This window comes from Lissotriton helveticus, chromosome 4_1, assembly GCF_964261635.1.
Source record: "Lissotriton helveticus chromosome 4_1, aLisHel1.1, whole genome shotgun sequence".
Taxonomy (NCBI): domain Eukaryota; kingdom Metazoa; phylum Chordata; class Amphibia; order Caudata; family Salamandridae; genus Lissotriton; species Lissotriton helveticus.
This window is the reverse complement of record NC_136063.1, coordinates 1,401,392,877-1,401,417,209: the sequence shown is the minus strand read 5'-3', so window position 1 is coordinate 1,401,417,209 and position 24,333 is coordinate 1,401,392,877. Positions and strand designations below refer to the sequence as shown.

At 44.4% G+C, this 24,333-nt stretch overlaps 1 protein-coding gene across 3 annotated transcripts in view; it reads left to right on the top strand.

Moving 5' to 3' along the window:
• The window catches only part of KIAA0319 (KIAA0319 ortholog), a 587,552-nt gene extending 563,219 nt beyond the window's left edge, over positions 1-24,333 (top strand). For all 3 annotated transcript variants that reach the window (XM_078687943.1, XM_078687944.1, XM_078687942.1), the window contains exon 21: positions 20,580-24,333. In XM_078687943.1, coding sequence (XP_078544069.1) covers positions 20,580-20,755 — 176 coding nt within the window. In that variant the 3' untranslated portion in view covers positions 20,756-24,333. The remainder of the gene's footprint in view (positions 1-20,579) is intronic.

Genomic DNA, 24,333 nt, shown 5'->3' with positions numbered 1-24,333 from the left:
TGCATAAAGCTCTGTTTTAAACTGTACGTTTTCTAATTCTGGTAACCAAATGCGTTGCTTCTGCATGCACGCATACGGAATCCTATTTCCTGAATTTAGTGACTTTTTCACATTTTATGTAGTATCTTGGTAGACCAATGAATTGTCTGTCACAGTAATACTATTTTTGCTTCAACAGTAGCTCAAGGCTTGTGGTAAGCTTGCCCATTTGTAAACTTTTAGGCAACATTCTACAACCTTTTAAAGAGTGATAGGTAAAACCTGGTCCCTTTAATTGACATTAAACATCAAAGCCTGAAACATGCCTTCAGAATCTTGCTCTAGAGCCTGCATGAAACAATAACTCACAACTATTGTCCTAGACCTCATATCTGATTGAAGCCTCAGTCCTAGTAGGCTCAGTCCTTGAACCACTCAAACAATTACTGTTATTGCCATAAGTAGTGTTACTTTTGAGATAAAATCCTATGCAAAGCCACACAAATCTTCATTTGTGTGGCTTGCTAAATACCAACATGGATTTTGTGTTGCGGCTCTGACACAAAAGTGGCGCAACCCCACTGCGACGTCTTAGTGAATAATGTCCCAAATCCTTAAATGTTCCATCCCATGGACGGTCCTTCTTGTGATAGTTAGGAGACAAAGTGACAGAGCTCAGTTCTATCCCTTCATCATTTACATTCTAGTAGTGGAGTGGAGGAAAATTGTAGCGTTTGATAGACTTTATCTCTGGGCATGTATTGACCATTGCCTTAGGTTCAACAGAACAGTTTGCTTTGCACATTTAGAAGATCCTCTTAACACTTGTCAGTCAATATTGTCCAAGCATGTACCCTTCAAATTTCAATCATTCAAAGACCGAGTTCCATAAACCGATAGTCTTTGCAGGTGCAGGCAGAAGACATCAGGGGCCTCATTACAGAAAGGCCAGTAAGAAATGCTTCTTGATATATCTGGTCATTCCCACCTGAGTTTACTTTCAATTTGTTTTAATTGGGAGAATTCTGTGCAGCAGTAAAATCGACTCAGTTGACTAACCACCAGTAGTAATATATCCTCTGTGGTGAATGCTTTACTCCCTGCAAAAGTGACATTACTGCCCATAAATCCTGTCCGAAGGAACAATTGGAAACGAAGAACAGCCCTGGGAAATTAGAACCCATTGCTTCTAGCTTGGAAGTTAGCCACGCTCACCAAGGACGTGGGTAATGACATATGAGTGTTGGTTGATGACAGACGAGTGTTGTTTTGCATTGAAGCTCTATTTCTTCCTCTGCAATTCACACCTTGTTAATGCCCAGCAATTTATATGTTTTTGAAGACATTACCGGATGATCATAAAGATGCTGGGTTGGTGCTCATAGACCAAACCAGGATTGTGGTTGCTCAGCACTACAAGAAGGTGTATCAACGCCATCCTATATGGAAACTTAACCCCTACATCACAATAATTGATTGACTTCTGCAGTTCTAGAGTGCTTTAGACCTATCAGGCACTCATACATTGGCAACATAATGTTTAGCTATTTCTACTATAGTGAAAATATTATTTTCTCCATTTCTAGCTAGATGGGTAAAACATACAGTTGGGGAGCTCAGAAAGCTAAACACCATCCACTGAAAGATGATTTTTTTGTAAACTTCAATAGATGATAAATATTCAAAACATTCATGTTTAGTATTTCATTTCTGTAGTTAATTCGGCGCAGATTAAATTGATGGTGCTGTGCACCAGGCTCTGTTTAAAGAGTGAGAGGTAAAACCTGCTCCTTTTAATTGACATTAACTATCACAGCCTGAAACATGCCCTCAGACCCTTGCTCTAGGGCCTGCATGAAACAATTAATCACAACTATTGTCCTAGTCCTTTCTTCTGATAGAAGCCCAATTCCTAAATGGCTCAGTTCCGGAACAACTAAAGTAATTACTGTTATTGTTCTTAGTAGGGAATCACAGCACTTTTCAGTAGTCCAGGGCATACATTTCCAGCATTTTTCAACAGAGATCACAGCCCTGGTAAAAGCTTGAACACCTGTTTTTTGGCCAGTTACCATACTGTCACCAAGATGCCTTTCGCAAGCAAAATCCTTGAAATATTAGTGAGACAAATACAAACCAATTACGCAGAACAAAGCCCCCTTCTGCCAGAACGCCAGCCATGGTTCAAATGCTCAAGAAGCAGTGAAGCTGCATTGCTAATATTTACAGAGGAAATCCTTACTTTAATGGATTAAGATTGCCACTGTGATGTAATACTACTCAGCCTCTCGAGAAAGGATACACGATTGATACTACAATAATAAAGAAGTGGTTTCAAGACCGTGATAGCTCTAGATTGTAGCTTCTCCTTTCCCAGGATTGATTTGACAATACTATTGAAGTCGCACCAAGAACGTTATAGCTCTAGATAGTATCTTCTCCTTTCTCTGCGACTGTAGCTAACAATTACTAATTGGATCTTTAACATCACCTGATTGTAGTGTGTACAATAATTCTCTACAATCTTGCTGTTACTTTAACATACATCCCGTAGCTCTGGTCCCAGTACAGCAAGGGATACTAATGACACCCAAATACTCATTTGATTGAATGACTAGCAATAATCCATAATAAAATCAAGAATTGCATTGGCCACACTTACTGCTCAAAGCAGGAACATGTCCTTTACTCAAATTGAGCACAACTGAGATCCTTGTGTTTAGTGGCATAGACCAGAAGTCCATACCCTTTGATTAACTGCTCGATTTTAAAATCTACCTCCCACAATCACTAAGGCAAAACATTGAGGGTTCCGTTTGATATCTACGTGTGTTTTTTTTAACCTAAATTAACTTAGTGATCAAGGGTGTCATTTAACAATTGCCCATGCTATAAAAGGCCCTCTCACTTCTCTCTGTTCATGTTATGGAACTGGTGAGATCTTTGGTATTGGCACATCTGGACTATGGTAATGAGGTATACCGATCATTCAGTGAAAAAACGTCCTTGACTAGCAGTAGAAGAGTGAATCAAGTTTAAAGTTCTTTGTAGTATACTTAACGCTCATTGGAAGAAAGGTCCAGAGTTTATGCATAATGTCACTGCCATTACATCCCAACCAGGAACCTTCAGTCAGCTATATTGCCTTGTATTTTCCCAAAGTTCTTCACAAGACTAAATAAATCAAGAAACCAGATCCCTGTAAGTTCAAAACACAAATTTGTGTGGAGAGTTCAACCCAACCTTGACATCATGACCCAAATATCTGTGCTTCGGGACGCCCTAAATTCTGAGGTATTTGGCAGATCTATGACCAGGCTACGGCCATAATTAGTGGTGTGGAGTGAGGAATATCAGGAAGGGGGTGTGGCAGCTCTGACAATTATACTACTTTATCATAGTGCAAGCCTTGGTGCTTGAACTGTACAACACTCTGAAGTAACTCCTAAATAGGTTTTGAAGAACATCATGTTTTCATTGTGGACATGGGTAAAGATAGAGGTCAAGAATTTTGCATAGTTTAGATTTTTAATAGAAGCTCCACTTCTATCCCTTTTTCAGTCCACTCTTCGCCACTACTATATTGCAGATCATTCACATTGTTACTCACATTTAAATTAGAATGACAGATCCCTTTTTTGTGCCCATGTTGGCTTGCGGGGCCCATGATTGTTGATCATACTTCTCTCTGTCATCGACATACCTATGAAAACCCATCCAATGACTCATTCAAATACTGTGCAATGAAGTAAAATTACTCCTGGCACTTTTTACAGTTTGGCAACATGCAGAGTAGGATGGTTTGGGATGTCCGAAATGACAACCAGTTAAAAATGTCCAAACATTTATCAGTTTTTCAAACATATTTCCCTTGATGCGCAATCAATAAAAACAATTGTTTTTCTGAGACTTAACCCAGACTGACAATTGTCTTATAGCTAAGGTCTGTAGTTTACTGGCTTGTTTTCAGTACCTTTACTAGGACATGGGAAGTAAGCAACAACACTCTTACAGCTAGATTCATCAAAGTGAAATCGGCTCGCAAAGGGCCAGATTCTGAGAATCTGGCCCTTTGCGAGCGCAATTTTTGCATTTGGGATTCATCATCCCAAATGCAAAAATCGCAAATATAGAATTCGCAAATTTGCGAGGAATTGCATTTAAGGAATCTCTATTTGAGATTCCTTAAATGCAATTCATGAAACATTTAAAAATGGCGAATTCGCAAATTTGGGCCGCTATTTACCGCGAAGTCAAACCTCGTGGTAAATAGGGGAAACTTAGAAAAATGCACTTAAGTGCATTTTTCTAAGTTGTATGTTACACACACACATGTCCCAAGGACATGTGGGTGCGTAACACCAGCATCTAATGTCATTTCAGGGGTGCAACAGGGTGTCCATTGGACACCCCTGCACCCTTGAAATCGCAAAATCGAAATGCGAATCGCTAATAGCGATTCGCACATTGATATGTCTTCCCATTCATTCCTATGGGCCTTTAGGCCCATAGGAATGAATGGGGAGTTATTCCTTATTTGCGATTAGCAATTAGCTAATCGCAAATAAGGTAGCTGTAGGAATCGCAATAAATATTGCGATTCCTACATGAATCCCGTTTTGCGAGTCCGTAATAGCGATTCCTTATTATTCGCTATTACAGACTCGCATGATGATGAATCTGGCTGCTAATCTATAATAAAGTGGAAAAAATCTTTTTTTTTAGATCCACGTTGCCGACCCATTCTTTAAGTGATCACACAATAATAGTTGTGACCGAAGGCAGCAGCTGGCTCATGCACTTTTTAACAGCTTTTAAGTTGACTTTTGAGCACACGGTGGGGTTCATGGTGGACTTTTGTCTTAGCCATAGGACCTTTATCTTTCTTTTTGAAGTTTTGTATAGCGCAAACTCACCTAAAGGTATCAGAGCACTTTACATGAGTACCAGTTGCATTTCATTCGTTTTTGGGCACAGAGGGAATAAGTGATTTGCACAGAATCACAGGATGTTTGAGCCTCTGGCCAGACTTGAACCTGGTTTCGCAGTTTCAAAGTCGGCCTCCCTCCCCTCCCGGGATACATAGGAGCTCGTCTATGACCAGAAGCCTGTGTTGCTTGAATCAACATCCAACAACCCAATTTTGCTTATGTGAGATATCTCCTATTTCTCATAGCAATTGCCGCTTTCAGTTGGAGATTTTTAGTTCCTTGTGTGAACTAGAAGTAGGCTGATCTCAGACACCCCCGTAGCAAAGGCATGCGATAAAGGGTGTTTATACAGAGTACAACAGTGTGTGCTGGGAAAGGGATTTTCTTGTATTTGATTATTCGAGTGGAGGGCACCCCTTGTCCCTGTTCCCCTTTCAGCTCCTTCATGATGTAATGTAAAGAATATCGCTGTCAGTAAAGAGGAGCCTTAAGCAAAAGAGGTCATTTTTCTCCGCAGCTGGGCGGTAGCAAAGAGGAATGCAGGCACATTTTCCATGCCACTGACCTTTGGTGCGGATTTATTATTATTATTATTATTGAATTTCTTGAGCGCACAGCTACCCGTGGGTTTCCCGGCGCTATAGGTGTGAAACAATATTAAAGATGAGAAGGGAAGGAGATCAGTGAACTTACAAATTAAAAAGCCAGGTTTTGATTCCCTTACGGAAGGTAAGGAGGCACATTTCAGAACGTAAAGAGGGGGGTAGAGAATTCCAAAGAGAGGGCGCCAGCAGAGCAAAAGAGCGACCACCCATTTTTGCTCTCTTGATGCGTGGGATCCTGAGCTTATTCTGGGTGGAGGACCTAAGTGTACGAGGTGGAAGATATTGCTGCACCAAAGCAGATAGATAGGGCGGGGCTTTTCCTGTCAGGATTTTATGTATAAAACATAACGCCTTGAATTTAACCCTGCTCTCAATCCGTAGCCAATGTAGGTCACGTAGGTGGGAAGAGGCTGAGGATCTGGCAGGTAGATTGCAAATCAGGCGGACTGCCATATTTTGTACTACCTGGTACTTCTTAGTGACCCCCTTACAGGCACCTAGAAGTAAGATGTTGCCGTAGTCCAGGCGTGAGATGACAAGAGCCTGGACTACAGATTTCAAGGTGTCAGCCGGCAGCATCCATGAGATTTTCCTAAGCCACCTGATGATGGTAGTACAGGTGACAGAGACTTTCACGACATGCTGCCTGAAAGACAATTGATTGTCCAGGAGGACCCCGAGGTTACGGGCAGACGAAGTTGGAATTGGAGGCGGGCCCATCTCCGGTGGCCAATGATGTGGGCCCCAGAGCGAGGTGTCGGAGCCAAACAGGAGCAGTTCTGTTTTCTCCCCGTTTAGCTTTAATTTATGCTCCAACTCCATGCCGCAATCTGCTTTAGTCCAGTTTGGAGAGAAGAGAAAGGGAGATGTTTATTGGTTGAGAGAGAATAGATGACGAGTGTCATCAGCGTAAGAGTAAATAGAGAGACCTGCCTGTTCCGCCAAAAAAGCAAGGGGTCTCACATATAAATTGAAAAAGAGAGGACTAAGAATAGATCCCTGAGGGACACCGTGCTTAGAGGGAAAGATAGAAGAGATGGAAGTAGAAGAAAAGACTTGAAACGTGCGATTAGATAAAAAGTTAGAGATCCAGGCCAGGGCAGCACCATCGACACCCACCTCTCTCAGGGTGGACAACAAGATGGAATGGGAGACGGTGTCGAATGCGGCACTCAAGTCAAGCAAAATGAGTGCCACCGTCTCCCCGTTGTCCACTTTCTGTCTGATGGATTCCGACACACCAAGGAGAGTGGTCTCAGTCGAGAAGCCAGCCCTGAACCCGGATTGTGAACCATGAAGAAAGTTAGAAGACTCCACGTGAAGATTAAGCAGAGAATTGACATGTTTCTCCAAAATTTTAGAGAAACATGAAAGCAACGAAATGGGGCGGAAGTTAGAGGGGTTGTTAGGGTCTAAGTTGGTCTTTTTTAATAGTGGGACCACCATAGCGTGCTTCCATTCGTCGGGCACGATCGCTTCAGAAAGGGAGGCGTTCAAGACTTTCAAAATAATAAGGAGTAGGGAGGGATCCAAAAAACTCAAGATTTGAGGGGGCATAGGGTCGAGCGGAGACCCAGATTTTATATCCTGTAAATACTTTTTTAAAAGCGGAAGGGAAATGGGATCCCAGGCAAGAAGTTTGGGAGGCATGGGGGTACTACAGAAGGACGTAGCAACTGGGGGGGTATCTACAGATAAGACAACATGAGTGGACACACCGGAAGAGGAGTCAAAAGTATCATAGATCTTCTCGATCTTTTCGACGAAGAAGTTGGCCAAAGCTTCACACTGGAGGGTGTCAAGAATGGGGGCCTTGGGTGCAGCAGAAGCCCCTGACAGCTCCTTCACGATTTTGAACAGAGCCTGGGGTCTGTTCTGTGCTGTAAGAAGCGTAGTATTCGCAAAGGAAGCTCTCGCACTAGCACATGACATATGGTAGACTTTAAGAGCGGCCTTATATTCTGCTTTCTGACCTGCATCATAATTGGAGCGCCATATGCGCTCCAGTTTTTTGCATTTAGATTTTTCTAAGCGGAGAGCGTCAGTAAACCAGGGAGCCGGTGGATGAAGAATATGTCGTTTGTTCTTTTGCATAGGGAGACAAGAGTCCAAAGCATTAGTCAACCAGCGTTTGATAGAAGGAAGTTCCTCTGTAGACAGATTCAAAGACAGGGGGGGCTTGGAATTAGAAAGACACAGATTGAGTTTGTCTGCATCTAGGCGTTTCCAATTCCTGCTGTCTTTAAGGGGATGAGTGGGCAAGAGGGGGTTAGAAGAGGCCATTTCGATAGAGAAATTTACAATAAAATGATCCGACCATGGGACCTGTAATGAGGATTGATACGAAATGGTCGAAAGGTTGGAAATGATGGGATCTAAAAGGTTGCCGGCCTTATGAGTAGGGTCAGAGTTGTGGAGCTGAAGATCTAAAGCTGCCAGATCCTGTAAAAGACGTGTGGAAATGGCACACGAAGCAGAGTTGAAATGAATGTTAAGGTCTCCAATGACCATAAAATTATTGGATTGGGCCAAAAGTGGAGCAACAAGATCTGGGAGGGAGGAAGCCCAGATACTCGCTGCGCCAGGGGGGCGGTAGATCAATGTGCCGGTCAGAGTGAAATGTGGGGTAAGTGATAGCTTAAATAGACCAGCTTCACAATTGGGGAACTCAAGGTCTTCCCATTTACAGGAGAATTCTCTCCTAAAAATGATGGCAATTCCCCCACCCTCTTTAAGAGGCCGGTTTCGCCCAACGTAGGTGTAATCATTGGGGAGAGCCATGGCGATGTCAGGGCCAGAGCTATCATTTAGCCATGTTTCCGTCAGAAACATGGCAGCTGGACTAACAGTCTGTAAAAGATCGAAAATGTCTCTTTTATGTTTTACGAGAGAACGACAGTTACTGCTAATAAATTTGAAAAAGGGGCCGGAGTTGGATAATTTGGGAGGGGGAGAACTGCACGGGAGGGCAGGGTTCCAAAAGGAGGAAGACATAGAGTCTAACCGCGAGGGATAGGAGTCCAGTACAATATTACAAGAGGGACAAGAGGTTGGAGCATTGTGACAATTAAATACAAGGTGAGAAGTACAAGGGGGTCCCCGCAGCCGTAGTAAAGCAAATCGGGAGTACGTGACACCGTTTGGGGCATCGGGACTGAGCCCTGTGCCCGCTGTGCCCGTCCTGGCGCGGACGGGCGCAGACGGGCTTGACTCTGGTGCGACTCCGGCGCACCTCCGTCGCGCCCGCTGCGCACGTCCGCTGCGCAGACGCATGAGGCCCGTCTAAATAGGCGATGACGCCGGGGTGGGAGGAGTCAAGAGGGCGGGGTGGGGTAGGAGGTTAAAAACAACTAAAGTGCCACATTTGCGAAGGCCATCCTCTTAACACGCGGAGGCACTATTTGTTGGCACTTGTTTGTGTGTGGTTAGCAGTAGAATTGTTTGTGTGAGCCAAAGTAAAATGAGTTTGAGATAGGAAGCTATATTATGTGTGTGGGTGGCTGTGCTAAAGGACTTTGCTTTTTTATCTCGATTGGGGGAGGAGGAGTAGGATCATTTCTCATTGTTCGGCCAAAGTAGTGTTTCTTTTATATATGTATCACCACCAGTGGCGGCTGGTGACTTTTGAAAGTGGTAGGGCGTAAAAATTGGGCTGGGTGCCCTATGGCAATCGAGGGTAGCAAGCGAGGCCGACCGTCATAAGAAGGGTTCACGGAGTTCGTCCCCTCCGGGACAATTTTGGGAAAAAAAGTAGGCAAAAGGTGCATTTAAAGCAAATTTGGGACAGCAATGTGGTTTATAAAGTAATTGTGTAAGTGTGGACTTAAAATACATTAAAATGCTCCACATCTAACTAAATTAAAATTGTTCAATGGTTAGTAGAGTGCAAATTTAAATTGTACAGTGCGACAAGCAAGGTTTGTAATTATCTTACACGGACACAGGATTGTCTCTGCACTGCATCTGGTTTTTAAAGCTGAAAATCTTCCTCCCGTATTGAAGATGGGCATCCACGCATGGGGGAACCTGAGGATGGAGGATGGAGGGCTCAGTAGATGGAGAGCCAATCAAACCCATTGAGGAGCAATGTAAATTGATAATCTGAAAATATTTCACTTATCTGTGGCCAATTTCAGACACATTACATTTGGGAGCGTTGCCTTACCTTTAAGGAATATGCCAGGGCGTCTTTAGGGGCTTGCTGTCCACTTACAGTATTGGGTATATGTGTTCACGGAAATGCCAAATGCCCAGTCTGTGTTTTTTACAAGAGCCCATAGTTTGTTGTGGTGTAGGCCCAACAGCCCAACCACTTAACATGTATAGCGAAAGTACAATTCACAGAATAGAAAGTGATGTTGACTGAAGCATCAAGTCTGGACGAAGGAGAATTTCAAGGCTAGGCACCAGTTCACAGTTATATCTAGTCATCAGGTAGATTTTGACACCATTAATAGCATTTCGGAGACGTGATAAAACAGCTCGATTTGGTGAGATGGGATGGTGAATGTATCTGTTCAGATTATTTAAATGTACCTATTAGCACAAGGTAAAGCTCTCAGGATTCCAAGGTCCATGTGTGAGTAGCTACTGTCAGGAAGGGACAGATCAGCTGTAGTCCAGTTCTGCTCCTCCACAGCAACTCAATATCACAAATAACCAGGAGTGCATTCTTGGCGCTACATGAACATGAATGACGGGTGACAGCAGTAAGAGGAACTGGAAATAGATCTGACAAACACACACACCACTGGTAGCAACAGTGTACGTTTCCTCCATTACAAGCCAGTTATAACTCGAGCATCCACAGTCAAGATTCTCTACCTGAGAGCAAAGGTTTACACTACACATCAATACTGCAAGCTTCCCCATCTCACAGACCAGGTATGAAACTTGGGGCGCACTTACGAAAGTTAAGCAACCCTAACTTAACAGGTATAGCTCAGCGAGCAGCAAATCAAGCAAGCTTCTCTCCTGACAGAAAAGGTGCAGCACAAAAAGCTTTGCTCTGTCTCAGAATCAGCCGCAATGCAAGATTTTTCGCTGCAATACTGATACAGCACAACAACACTGCTGACAACGCTCACACAACAGCCACTATCATTGAGATGCCCTCTCAAGGAGTGGGCGGCAAGGGGAGGTCTCCAGTTGTGAAACACAGGGAAAATGCAACATTTCCCCCAGATAGCCCAGGAGAATTATTTACTATTGTAACGCTACTCCTGGAATATTTTTGGAATTGTCTTAATTCACCAGGTATTTCAATTTTGCATTGTGGAAACGGCTGCCCTGAGGGAGCCCCTCGCTTCACAAGCAGTTTTGGTTATTATTTGTGCTTGTTTTAACCCACTGAGAAGCACAAGACCTGGGGGAATCCTTACAATAATGTAAAACAAAGAAAAAAGAAAAAAATATCAAATTACTGATACACCAGTATAATGCATACAACGTTAGCTGTGTAACAAATAGATCTAAGTACTAATAGCAGTCTAGCCATGTGACGGCAATGTTACCTTACGGAAATCTCCTTTTATAGCATTCGCCATCACACATCTTGCACTGCCAAGTGCTTCTCCAGCCATCCCAGTGGTATTGATGGATTGACCTACGTGGAATGAAATGCCAACTTAGTCCCGCCAAACCGGAACGTGTGTGTTAGACCTGGTACCATTGGCGTGAGTCTCCCTTCCATTTTTCGCTGTTATCTCCTAAGTCTTTTATGTTTTTGCTGGTTTACATGCTTTGAGTACTGTGCCACTGCTATTCATTGCCACAGTGCAAGTGCTCTCTATTGTAAAGTGTTGTAATGGATTAGTGACTCCATGATTGGCTTCTTTGATTTACTTGTCAGACCCTAGTACAGTGCACCATGTGTGACCAGGGCCTGTAGATCAAATGCTGCTAGTGGGCTTGCAGCACTGATTGTGCCACAGCCAGAAGCAGCTTGTAAAATGTGTCTCAGGCCTGCCATTGCAGAACCTGTGTGCAGTCTAGTAAAGCCATGTCGACTTGGTAAGTGCACCCACTTACCAGTGCCTAAACTTTCCCTTTTCAATATGTTAGCCACCCCTAAGGTAGGTCCAAGGGCAGGGTGCATTGTAAGTAAAAGGTAGGACATGCCCTGGTGTGTGTGGCATGTCCTGATAGTGAATTACAGCCAATTATGTTTATCACCATTGCAAGGCTACCTGTCCCCATAGGCCACAATGGGCAGTTTGATTATAACATCTTATAATCCTAACTGACCCAGGGAACATAGTAGAAAAACAAATTTAGTATGCCTGAACTCAGAATGTTAAAATACATCTGTTAATGAAGGTGATTTTTACATTCTGTGTTTGAAAATACCACTTTTAGAAATAAGGAATTTTCTTACCTAACCATCCAGCCTGCCTCTGCTAGGTTGTGTATTGCATGTCTGGTTTGTGAGTCATAGGAGGGCCTTGGCTCCAGCAGCAGATGAGTCAGGGCTTTGCTGAATAGGACCTTGGTTGAATAGAGAGTAGGGGCGGAGATTTCCTTTCACTCCCCTGAGCCCTCATAGAAGAGAGAGTAGAGGGAGGAGATTTCTTTTCAGATACCTGGGCCAGGGCTGCTTTCAACAATGCTGTCTCCACCCCCTGCCAGGAAGCTGCACATAACTGGTTTTGGTTAAGCACAGGCACCCTCTGCCTTCAGAGGACAAAGGATTTACTAGTATAAATATTCGGGCCCAGACCCCAAGACTTTCGATCACTTCTGGGAATCAAGATGAACCTTTGCCAAGGAGAGGAACCCAAGAAGCTGAAGGATTTGACTGCCCTTGTGCCAGTGTGCTATTTTCTGAGGTTGGCCTGCAGTGGTTGCCTATTTGCCAAGAAAAGGAGAAGGAACTTTTATTGAACTTTCATCATCTTGAAGAAGAATCTCCAAGGGCTAGAATTGTGCTTGCCTCCTGCTGAAGTCTCAGGGATACAAGACTTCATCACTAGCTCCCCCCTGAATTTCCTTGCTGGGAATTATGTCTGCAGAAACCTGCGTATTGTTGGGAGCTGGAAGCACGACGTAACAAGAAGAAGCGTGTCGCCACCGCAGCTGTTGCCGTTGCATCACCAGAGAAGCGTATTGCCGCCGCAGAGGTCGCCGTCGCATCACCGGAGAAGCGTGTCGCCATCGCAGCTGTTTGTCATCGCATCCCCGGAGAAGCATTTCTCCACGGCACGGGTTGCCATCACATCACCGGAGAAGCATGTCGCATGGCCTGTCGCAGCTCAGAAGTTCCAGAGTCTCCGCAAGGCCGTCGGGCGTGCACATATCTCCTGCACATTGCCGTATTACATTAAAGACGCCATCTTGTCACATCGCACCGGATCATCACATCGCAACCGGAACGCCATACGGGAACCTCATCTCCTGTGAGGAACAGATGCATTGCCTACTTTGCACAAGCACCGAGGAAAGGACGCATCGCTTCCCCCGAAGCAAGGAACCAACGCATCGTCCTCCCTGCGAACCTTTTGTTTATCTTGCGTTACGCATCCAAAGGTACTTTGTGACAAACATGTTGCATTTACCATCAACTGTGAACTAAGCTATTTCTACCATCTAAAGGTTATTTTTCTAATGCTGTATTGTGGATTTGTGTTGTTTGGGTCTTGTGTTAAGTCTATATAAAGAATACTTATGTTTTTAAAACCTGTGTGGTGTCCATCTGTAGTGTTTTCACTCTATTACTGTATGTGTTCACAAATGCTTCACACACTGCCTCTGAGATAAGCCTTCCTGCTCTTGCCAAGCTACCACAGGATTGTGCATGGGTTATTTTAGGAGTGTAGCCCCCTCACCCTGACTAGAAGCCAGAGTCCCTATTTGGACAAAGGTGCAAACCATTGCCAACTAGAGACCCCCAGTTCTAACATGGGTGGTCAGCGGTGGGGATTCAGGATTTGCATTTGTGCCTTATATACAGTGATTGGTGTACACTTCTAGGGAGTGCAGACCAAACGCAACCACAAACATTTTGGTAGTATTTTTGTTCTCTTGGAACTGTTATGTTTTTACTAAAGGCTGCCAACTCTTTTTGCCATGAGTAAAACAGCATCTGACACATCTATGGATCTAGATTTTGAGGAAGAGAAGATAGATACCTACACTGTGAAACAGCTGAAATTCTTCTGTAAAAAAATGTAAGTTGCTACTCCAGGCCTCACCAAGAAGGATGAGTTCCAAATGGCGCTGAGGGCCTGGTTGGAAGCTAGAAATGCCCCTGAGCATGTGGAAGGGGCCGAGGATACAGATGGGCAGCTAGATGGCCATTGGGTCCAGCCGGGGAGAGAATACTTTCCCCGCCAGGCAGCAGTGTTTCTTCCAAAGCCATGTCCCCAGCAGAGCTGGAGGACAGGGAGAGACATAGAGTGCATAAAATGGAGCTGACCAAGCTCAAGATGGCGTGCCAAAAGTACCTAGAGAATAAGAAGCTGTAGTTTGAAAATAACAAGTTAGCATTGGAAACAGAGAGAATGAGATTAGAACATGAGAGAATGTTGAGGGAGTTGGAGATTAAAGCTAAAAGTTTAGAAATGAATCCCCCTGGTGGCAGCGCACCATCTGTGCCTGCAGAAGGAAGAGTATATTTCCCTAAAGATGTCATCAAGGATTTTCATAAACATGAAGATATTGGGCAGTGGTTTGCAGCCTATGAAATGGCAATGTTGGCCCACGGGTCCCTGAGAAGGATTGGGGACCGGGGTTGTGGGGCTGCTTCGTTAGTGATGGGAGGGATACTTTGTAAGACCTACCCAGTGAGAATAGAATGCTTTATGCCCACATGAAGGAAGCCATGATGACCAGGTATGGGTTGACCCCAGAACTCTATAGACAGAGGTTCAGGAATTGTAAGAAGCTGGAGGCAACTACCTGGGTAGAATATGTATCTTTCTTTTGAAGAGCTATGGATGGTTGGGTGAAGGGTAGCAAAGTGAGTACTTTTGAGGAGCTCTATGATTTGTTTGCATGGGAGCACTTGTCTGGTAACTGTTTTCCAGGGCTACGCCAGCACCTTATTGATAGCATGCAAGCTAACTAACCCTAGTAAGCCTGCTGAGGAGGACGACCGCTGGGTCAGTACCCGGGTCCACAAGGGTCATGTGGAAGACTTTGCCAAAGGTGGGCAGTGTCCTCAGCAGAAGAGTGGTGGGGAGAAGGGTAAACAGAGGGAGTTCCAGAAAGGGCCCCAAAGTAATTCCCAAGGGAACCAAGGGAAGGGTTTCCAGCCTCCCCTGAGAAGAAGCGAGAGGTCCCGACAGGTAAACCTGTTCGCAGGGGCCCCTCTACATGTTTTAAGTGTGGTCTGGTGGGCCACTGTTGGTATGATCCCAAGTGTCCACAGAGGGATCCCAATGCACCACCTCGTGCACCACCCCGTCAGATGGCGAGTGCAGCCCTGGGGGTGGAGGAGATGGGTGCCCAAGGTGGGTGGGGTCCCACAGAAATGTCTCTTGTCTCTTTATAAGATTGTGAGGTGGTCCCTAGGAGCCAGCTGCCTGATAACACTAAGAAATACAGGCAGTGAGTACCATCAATGGCCATAGGGTGGAGGCTCTGAGAGACACTGGGGCCAGTGTGACAGCTGTCAGTTGTCTGCTGGTGTCTAAGGAGCAGGTGATCCCCCATGCATTCTTCCCTGTAGTAGTTGCTGCAGACAACTCAGAGAGCCAGTGTGAGGTGGCTCAGGTTCCCTTTTTACACATTGCCTTTGGGATAAGCCTGTCTGCTCGTGCCAGCTACCAAGGGGGTGAACCAGGGTTATCTAGAGTGTGTATCCCCCTTTCCCTGACTAGAAGCTAGGGTCCCAAATTGGACAAAGGTACCTACTTCTGCCATCTAGAGACCCCCATTTCTAACAGCCTGTCTCTGAATACACTTCTGGGTCAGGGTGACTGTTGGGCTGTTTATGCATTCACTCTAGACAGTCACATAAAAGGAGCTGAGGTGTGTCCTGCATAGATCGCCCATCACCAGGCTTCCTGAGCTAGAGTGGTGGGAGGAGTTGACACTGACACCTGGACAGGGCTGTGCTTGTCCTCAAACAAAGAAGGCTCCACCTCATGTAGTGTGTCTGAAGCGAAGACAGGGAAAGGCAGGGTCTTTTGCACTACAACGACTTTCTTTTGAAGTTTGCCTACTTCAAAGACTGAAATGGCAATAAGTACTAGGTCTCTGACACCATATACTCATAACACGTCTGAGTTGAGGACATTCTGCCAGGAAGAAGACCTGGATAGCTGTCAGGAGGGACTGCCACTTTGCTGTTTGCTTTGCTGGGTTGACCTGCTGCTTGCTGCTTCTTTCCTTGAAGTGAGAGGACTAGACTTTGCTTTCTGCACCCTGCTTCCAAGGTTCTCCAAAGGCTGAGTTGAGCTTGTCTACTGTTAAGAAGTCACAGGGCCATCAAAGACTTCACCTGCCACCCCTGGCCCTCTCTGCTGAGGATTCCTACTTGTCAAGTGGTGCCAATTCCAGTTCCTGGGCCCTTGGAATTGAGTTTGGGGTGCTAATAAGAAGAACCCAAGTCATCGACCCCGATCGACTTCGGAACCAGCTCCTGTTTGCAACTCTGATGCTGTGCTACTGACTGCACCGGAGTCTTGGTCCCGCTCAACTCACCGACAGCGACTAGCACAGCAGGCTCAGATGATTCCTCAGTGCCTCCGAAGCTCTACCACTACACAAGTCTCATGCACCACCTAAGGCAGTGGCGCTCTACTCTGACTCCGATTCCTGTGGACTGGTTTGACATCTATGCAGTGGAAGCTGAAGCCTTGTGGCTTGACTCTCGACACCTCATCGGTGCTGTTCCACAGTAAGGAAGGGAGGTACCACACCGCCAACCACAGCATAATCTCCGCTGCAGCAGTAAGGCACCAACACATCACCTCCTCTGCCTGGCGTTAAGGAACCAACACTTCACCTCCCCAGCAACAGTAAGGAACTGACACTGCCCCGGCCTCCGCAATGCCCCACCTCCTCTATGTTTTGCATCGTCTTTGTTGTACACAACACCTCCAAGGTACTGTACTGGGTACACCCTACTTCGTAATCGGCCCTCGCTCCATCGATGTTGTACTGACTTTCTGGAGTTATCGGCTGTGACCAAATAGTCCTGGTTGGTGCAATTTTTGATTTATAAGAGCTATACTTGATTTATTCTTTTAAATGTGATGTTTTTCTTTGTGTATGTTGGAATATCTGTTGTTTTAGTCTTGTTTGATTCATATAAATTTTGGCTATTTTTCTAAACTGGTGTGGAGACCTTTTGTAGTGTTTTCACTGTGTTTTCACTCTTACTGCAAGTGTGTGTTCACAAATACTTTACACATTGACTCTAGGATAAGCCTGACTGCGTAGTGCGAAGCTACCAAAGGGTGAGCAGGGGTTATCTTAGGGTGTGTACCTAACCCAACTAGAGTGGTAGCCAACCAGAAGCTCCATCCTTTAGCCTCTTTTATTTTAATCCGGAATATTTTATTTTATGTTGTAGTGTTCCTACTTTGGGCCAGATTTAGAGATTGGCAGACAGATTACTCCGTCACAGACATTCCTGTTTTAGTGCTGCATAAAGAGGCTTACAGATCAAAACTATTTCTATAAGAAAGTATATTCTAAATTATATTTTACAAATCCTCATTCTAATACACATGAAACATGTTATATTGAAAGTGTTGATACAGAATGCATCCATTTAAGAAGTGCATTAGTGGATCAAATGCTGGGTCTAAAATAGGGATACAGTAGTTTACGATTGTGATTCTCACACTAGGGCAAAACTATCCAGATTAAGGAAATTAGCAGATACATCAATCTATCAGGACGCTTACATTGTGGTCAATATCCTTAGGGTTGCTTTGTGGTAGTCGTTCATTGTTACTTTAGTATAGGGGTATTTTAAGCCAATTTTTAAACATGCAGAGACTGCTAGAATGTCTTCTTAGTCAGAGAGTGAGCTCTTCTTAAAGATTGGTTGTCCCTGTTGGTTTTCATCGCAAAGCGATGAACCTGATCTTTTGCAATCAACAAAGTGATCCAAGAGATTATTAATTCAATCAAACTAATGCAGGTTTTAGTGAAGAGGTGGCTGATCGACAGAGCCATGGATTACTAACAGTGCATTACTAATAGGTTGACATCCCTAAATTCTTTGCCAACTACTATATAATTTACAATTCTCAATCTTTGTGAAATAATTCAGGGTGTTAAATTTTAATTTAGTTCTGACTCAGACAAAAACTGCCAGCCTTTATTTTGCCACTTACTTCTTTAGGTTGAGCCTAGCGTTGCAGCGCATGCGCTGCTCGCTTTGCGAGGCATGCAGTGTTCAGTATAGCAGGGAAGCTTTGTGTAAGCTCCGCCCACTCCCCACCCATCTTTTTCATTGGCTTTTGTCTTAAATTCTGCCTTCCGATTGGTTTTAAGCTTGTTAGTCCCTCCTTATGCCATGCCATGTAATTTGTGTCCATGCTACTGGCCCCTTTACTTCGCCTGTTGGCCAGTGCTACTTTCTTCCTGTGCCCCCACCCACCTCGCAGTCCGGCCTTCTCGCGTGCTTGTTATATTTAGGAAATTTGCATAGTATGAGCTCTGGCAACAAGGTCTCAAGCATTACGTGTTGTCTTCTTTATTATCCCGGCACGAAGGTGGCGCAGACTCTGTTCATATAGAACACGGAGCAGCCTTAGGCCGTGTCGTAAGCAGTCGCCATGTAAGGGTCAGGCAAATGCGAATAGAAACATTTCCATGTACCGTAAAGAAATTTCGACTCCAACAAAACGCGTTGTTAGTACCTCTACTCTGACCAGTCTGGCATAGGCATTTGCTCTAAAATTCCGGCCAGAGCTGTTACCTCGCTAAAGTCTCGCGCCTATAGGTTAATGAGCTCGGCCCATGCCCAGGACCCTCTGCTAGCGTTTAGTGTGTGTGTCAGGGGTGCACGCACCGCCGCCCGTTCTATGGCCTGTAGGGCACTCCATACGCGTTGCGCTAGTGCGGGACCTGGTGCAGTGTGGGCGAAGCATTGCAGCCCAGTGGAGAAGTGCACAGGCGAGCGCATAAGAGTGGGCTACGGAGCTACGGGAGGAGAGACATGCATACTTGAAACAGCAAAAAATCGCCCTCATGGAGTGCTTTGCACAAAGCTCAGCTTAAAAAGCAAGAAGTGGAAGCAGAAATACCAGCCAGTCAAAGTGATGGTACAGAGGCAGTGTTCCACGGGAAAGGCAGCCCAGTATTGACGTACTAGGGCACTCAAGAAGCGGGCAAATGAGTGACAAAGAAAGCCAACCATTGGTAAGCAGTCAGTGGGCTCTATGCTCTGGGCACTCCACAATAAGTCCTGCTCAAACCTGTGTAGTAAGCTCGACATAAAAGGAGGGTTTAAACGGGAACCATTGTCTGACTGGGAGCCAGTGCTGGAACTTCAGATGAGAGGCACAAGATCATGCAGGTGACATTGCTCTGGACCAACTGTAGCTGATTGACCAGGTAGGAGGGCTGTCCCAGGTACATTTACTTCCAATAATCCAGTCTTCTCTGCTATGGCCCACTCACTATGAAATGATTCGACACGGTTACGAGAAAACTCTCGCAGTAAATATCGATGGAGCAACCTAAGTACTTTTTTAATAGTTAATAACCATTGTCACTTTACACAGTTTTAATTGGGATTTCCACTTGATTTTCAGCGAATCTAAATGTTCCTTATCTTTTGAAAGTAGGATATTTAAACTGAAGTGCTGCTAAGGGACAGAGACGAGATGGTTGTTTTTGCCTAAAACATTTTGGAAGACAGGATGCAGTGTAGAGTATTTTAGATCTACTTTTATCTCTCATTGTAATTATGTTTTATAAGAAACATTAAAATGAATGCACTGGAGAACCGTAATTCCAAACATTTCTTATGGTGTAGAACACTAAAAATATGAGCCATGTGTTAAGGATGAGCTAGCCAATAAAATTGAAAGATGGCAGAAAACGTATTTTTGCAGCGTTACTCAGTACATGAATTTGAGGGCATGTTTTAACTTGTTGACTTTTACCTTCAAATTTCTCAGTAGGTATTCAAGTACATATTTTGACTCGCTAGAAAGAAGTATAGGTCAGGAGGGTTTTTTCTTGAATTGTTTTGTTACCAATTTCTCTGCGAACCATCTATTTTTCACATAGAGTACCCTTTTTTAGTCGAGCCTAGACTGCGCCTGCGCTGTCTGGAAGATCTGTTGTATGTACTTTGTGGGAGCTGGAGATCAGCCCTAGGATTTGTCTGCTTCCGCCTTTGCTTAGGACATAAAATACCAGAATTGCTTTCTGCTCGTTCAACTGCCTGCTGTAATTAACGGTCTTGATAGAAAAAGACCAGTAGTGGTTAGTAAAATACCAGAATTACTTTCTACTTACGGACTTTTTAAAAAAAAATCTGGCAACTGCCTCTATTTAACTTTCTTGATAGAAAACGACCAGCGAGGTCAGTAAAATGACTTTAGGATTCCCTAGATTCCAGGGCATAGAGCTTGTATTCAACGAGCACCCGTAAAAAATAATAATAATTTTTTTCAAATCTTGTTTTTTCAGTGATATGACCACCGAAGGGGCTGATTTTTATATAAAAAATAGAGCATTGGACCATACAATTTCCCGCTGATAGGCAGTATTTCTCTCCATGTGTTCCCATACCTGGCATGTTCCGCAGTTTGGTGCTTAATTTCCCTCCATGTTAAAGAGCAGTAGATGTTTTACCACCCAGGCTAATGTGCTGATAGCTAAATACATATAAGGTCCCAAAGGCGAGGCCGATTGCATTGCAAATGCTTGTTTGCCTTTAATGTGATTTTAGCTTCTGTCACCCTGGTCAAACAGCGTGGCTTATCGTCACCAAACTCTAGGTGAATTCACTCAAAGCACACTTTCTAGCACAGCTTCAAAAAGGTGACAAAACGTGTCCAATTAGAGATTAGTTTGGCAAGTCCACTCAAAATCCCCCACCCCCCACACTGAATCAACGAAAATATGTATTTTTTGTTATCTTTTTTTACAGGTATAAAGCACAGAAGCACAGAACACAACTCGAGCCTGATGGTTTCAGAATCTGAATTTGAAAGTGATCAAGATACTATCTTCAGCCGTGGGAAAATTGAGAGGGAGCCCCCTAAAAATGCAGTCAATGGCTCAGTCAAAAATGGCAGTGCGTTCAATTACAGCCCGACAGACTGATGAAAGAACTGGCAGCAAAATGGAGGTAGCCAGTGCTTGCCACAAAGCCACCAGGGGATATTTGCGCTGTTGACTTTTATTTCCAGAGTTGAAGGCTCTGCGCATGTGCTGGACCAAGGACTGCAGGCAACATGGTGGAAGAGTTTACAGGTGTCCATGTTTCCTAGGTCTGAGTATTTCAAATCTGATCCTAAGACGAACAGTACTAGCCATCAAGCAGATGGCTTCTCCAAGTAACTTACAGTGGAAGATGTTTGTGCACATAAAGAACCCTGTTGTTCATAGGAAGTTGTGCAATGCAGCTAGACGCCAGTGTCATACCTAATGCTGGTAAACAGAGCTGTGTTTATGGAAAAGCAGGGGAAAGAACTACCCGTTCTTTTGTTGGTATTATTGTCTGAAACACTGTTTTGCACATATTGTTTTCGGATTTAAAAAATGTGCTTGTTTTTGATGGATCTGTTCTTTGTTAACCTGTGCCCATTTATTTTCTATTTCTTAACATGATACATACAGAATAGCATAATACACAGTTGAAAGTAGGCGGCTGAATTGGGATGACAGTATTTCTAAATTATACACTATTTACTAAGACTTTAGGCCGTGTTTGCGTCACTAAAGCGACTCAAACCGACGCAAAATCTTTTTTTTCCAATCTACTTTCCATCATTTAGCTCTGTAAATAGTGCTGATTTGCATTACTTAGCGCAAAAGGAGGGACGACCCATGGGTAGAGCATGGGCATTCCCATGCAACCACCCAAGGTTTCTGGCGCTAAACCCTATTTACTTAATAAAGTATACAGGGTTTAGCAAGGAAGGAGAAATGCTTTAATTTCTCTTTCCTTTTCGACTTTGTATGTGTGCTGCACAAAGAGGGAAAATGGTTAAAGTCAGTCTATGTATAGTATTTTGTATTTGAAGGATACCATTGCACTACAAAACCTATCCTAGTAACACAGATACAACTTTGTACCATGGCGTAAAGGTGTCTCTGTGGCGCACAGTAGCTGATTTCAGCGCGAGGGAAAATGTAGCACTCTCCTCTTTTCTTTTTACGCAGTGCGGTATTTGCAGCTGTTGCACTATTCTGCATGATTGAACGGTAAATCTTCCCCAAGTGTTGATAAAGTACTTACTTTTGCGTTGGAGAGTAGTGCCAGAATTAATGCAAATGGCTCTACTTGCCTAAAGGCTGCTTCTTGTGGGTGGCACATGGGCATTCCTCTACTTCCACCAATGGTTTTTGACTCAAAGCCCCAACTACAAGATGGGGCTTTGTGGCAAAAAAATTCTGCCTCCTTGAGACAAGTGCTAGTAAAGGAAATTGTTTTAATTTCCCCCAATTTTACATATATTACAGGTGTGCTGCATTGTACAGCACACATCCAATGTGTGAAAAATGTGAACGTTACACTAAGCATGGTATTGTACTGGAAGGAGATCCTTCCATGTCAAAAAAATATGCTAGACATGGTGCAAAGGTTTGTGCATGGGAGTCTGTTCGAGCACCAGTACTTGGGAAGTGAGCAGCACTGCAATGCTCTGTCCCCCTAGCACAATGCAGCACATCAACGTCTGTCTGTATTAAAGTATGAGTCTCCGACATAGTATGTTGTTTTGAGTGTACTACCCTAGTGTACTTGTAGGTCATTACTATGTCCTTTAACAGAGCACCAAATACAGTATCCCAGTTCTGGTAGGACATGTCTGCCTTTGACCCCTAGATACACTGTAATATTCTGGTGTATAGCCATAACCACAGATATTGTTTACTTCCTCACTTGCACCAGACAGGATCCGGAATCTTTTCACTGCAATACTTCTTCAGGCTCCCATGTGGCACCGTACCACCTTGGAAGCAATAGGGCAGAGCTGGACATCAACTCCTTTCTTTCCACGGCTTTAATCGCAGATCCAGTGCTCCTCTTCCACTTTCTATGACCTTCTTGTGACTCCCAAAAACTAAATTCTAGTGTGCAGGGGAAGATTTCCTCTTAAACTACAGATTTCGAAACCATGTTTGGACAGCCGGAAATGGATGTCAGTCATGGACCCACAAGGTGAGCCAGAGACTTACTCAAATGTGTGCGATGAGTGTGTTGTTATGCATCTGAACAAGATTCAGGTCTTTAATTTGGGGGGGGGGAATTCAAGACCTGAGGAGGAGCTCTGATATGCAGGGGCAGGTCATTCTCACAGACAATGCCACCGCCATGTGCTGCTAAAACATGCAGGGTGGGTGAGATCCTGGGCTTTGCACCTCTGGAGTTTGTTTGAGATTAAGGGCACTTCTTTGGTCATGAAACACCTGCTGGGTTCCACGAATGCCAGGGTGGACGAGCTAAGCCATCCGCATTCAGAGGTTGCGCAGGCCATCTTCGAGTAGTGGGGAGAATCCTGGGTAGATTTTTTTGGCAACCGTCGATGCATTGTCCACCGATTAGCATGCTGGAGTTTCTGTTAACAGACTTCTAAAGTGACCCATTCTGGCTGGAATAGAACACTGGACTCCTGTATGCCGTCCCACCCTTGCCTCTCCTGTGCAGAGTTCTGAAAAGGATCAAACATGACTGGACAAAGTCATTTTAGTCGTTCCGGATTGAGTCAGTCATTGTAGTGACTCCGGATTGGTCCAAGAGGTGTGGTACTCAGAGCTTCACAAGGCACTACTGCCTTGACTACCAGGTCCAGAGAGATGGGCATAACACCCGCTCAGTCATGCAAGTCTTCTTGGTCGAAGTACAATCCACAGACCCCCATCTTTCAGAGCTGCTGATTTGGTATCTAGTCTATAGATGAGGAATTGGTGGTTAAAAGTATCTAACAGAAGGTAAAGTTACTTACCTTCTGTAACAGACTTTCTGGTGGATACTTTAACTGCAGATTCCACACTGCCCTCCCACCTCCAGCTTCTCCGGACCAGCCCCTTGATACCATCTAAAAAGGTTTGAAGATAGAAAGCTACCCACTGGTACTAACAATTGTTTTACACTCTGCATCTGAAGGCTCAGAAAGACGCAAGCAAGAAATGCTCGTTGGCGCAGAGTGGCACTTATATGCGGCGCCACTCTGTCACTTCCGAGTGGTGTGGATATGCACAACATCACCTAGTGGCGTGCAAGAGTATTGCTGTGAAAAGCTTCCAGATCTAGTTTGGTGTGTAGAAAAATATTATAAAGGTGAGGAATCTGCAACTTGCTCAATTAAGGGGTAGTGCAGCATACAGAGTGAGAATGGATGGATGGCATTCATAGAACTCCAGAGCAAATGAGAAGGCGGATTAACTGATGGGCTGTCACCTAGTCTGACTATTTGGGCTGGGGATTGAGCCTTCTGGCTCAATTGCTTTTCGAGAGAAGCTTCACTTGATTATAAATTACAGATGTACTTAACTGAGCCTCAGTCTGCAAATATGTCTGTATTATCAGTTCATCTGCTGTGACGTTCAGGTCGCAAGTTCAAATTTCAGCAAGGCTAATTCAAGGGTTCCAACCTTCTTGGTCTAACACCTACTATTTCCACGATCAGAAAAGGTTGAGGTGTGGAATGAGGCCTGCTATAAAAACCGCTATTTTA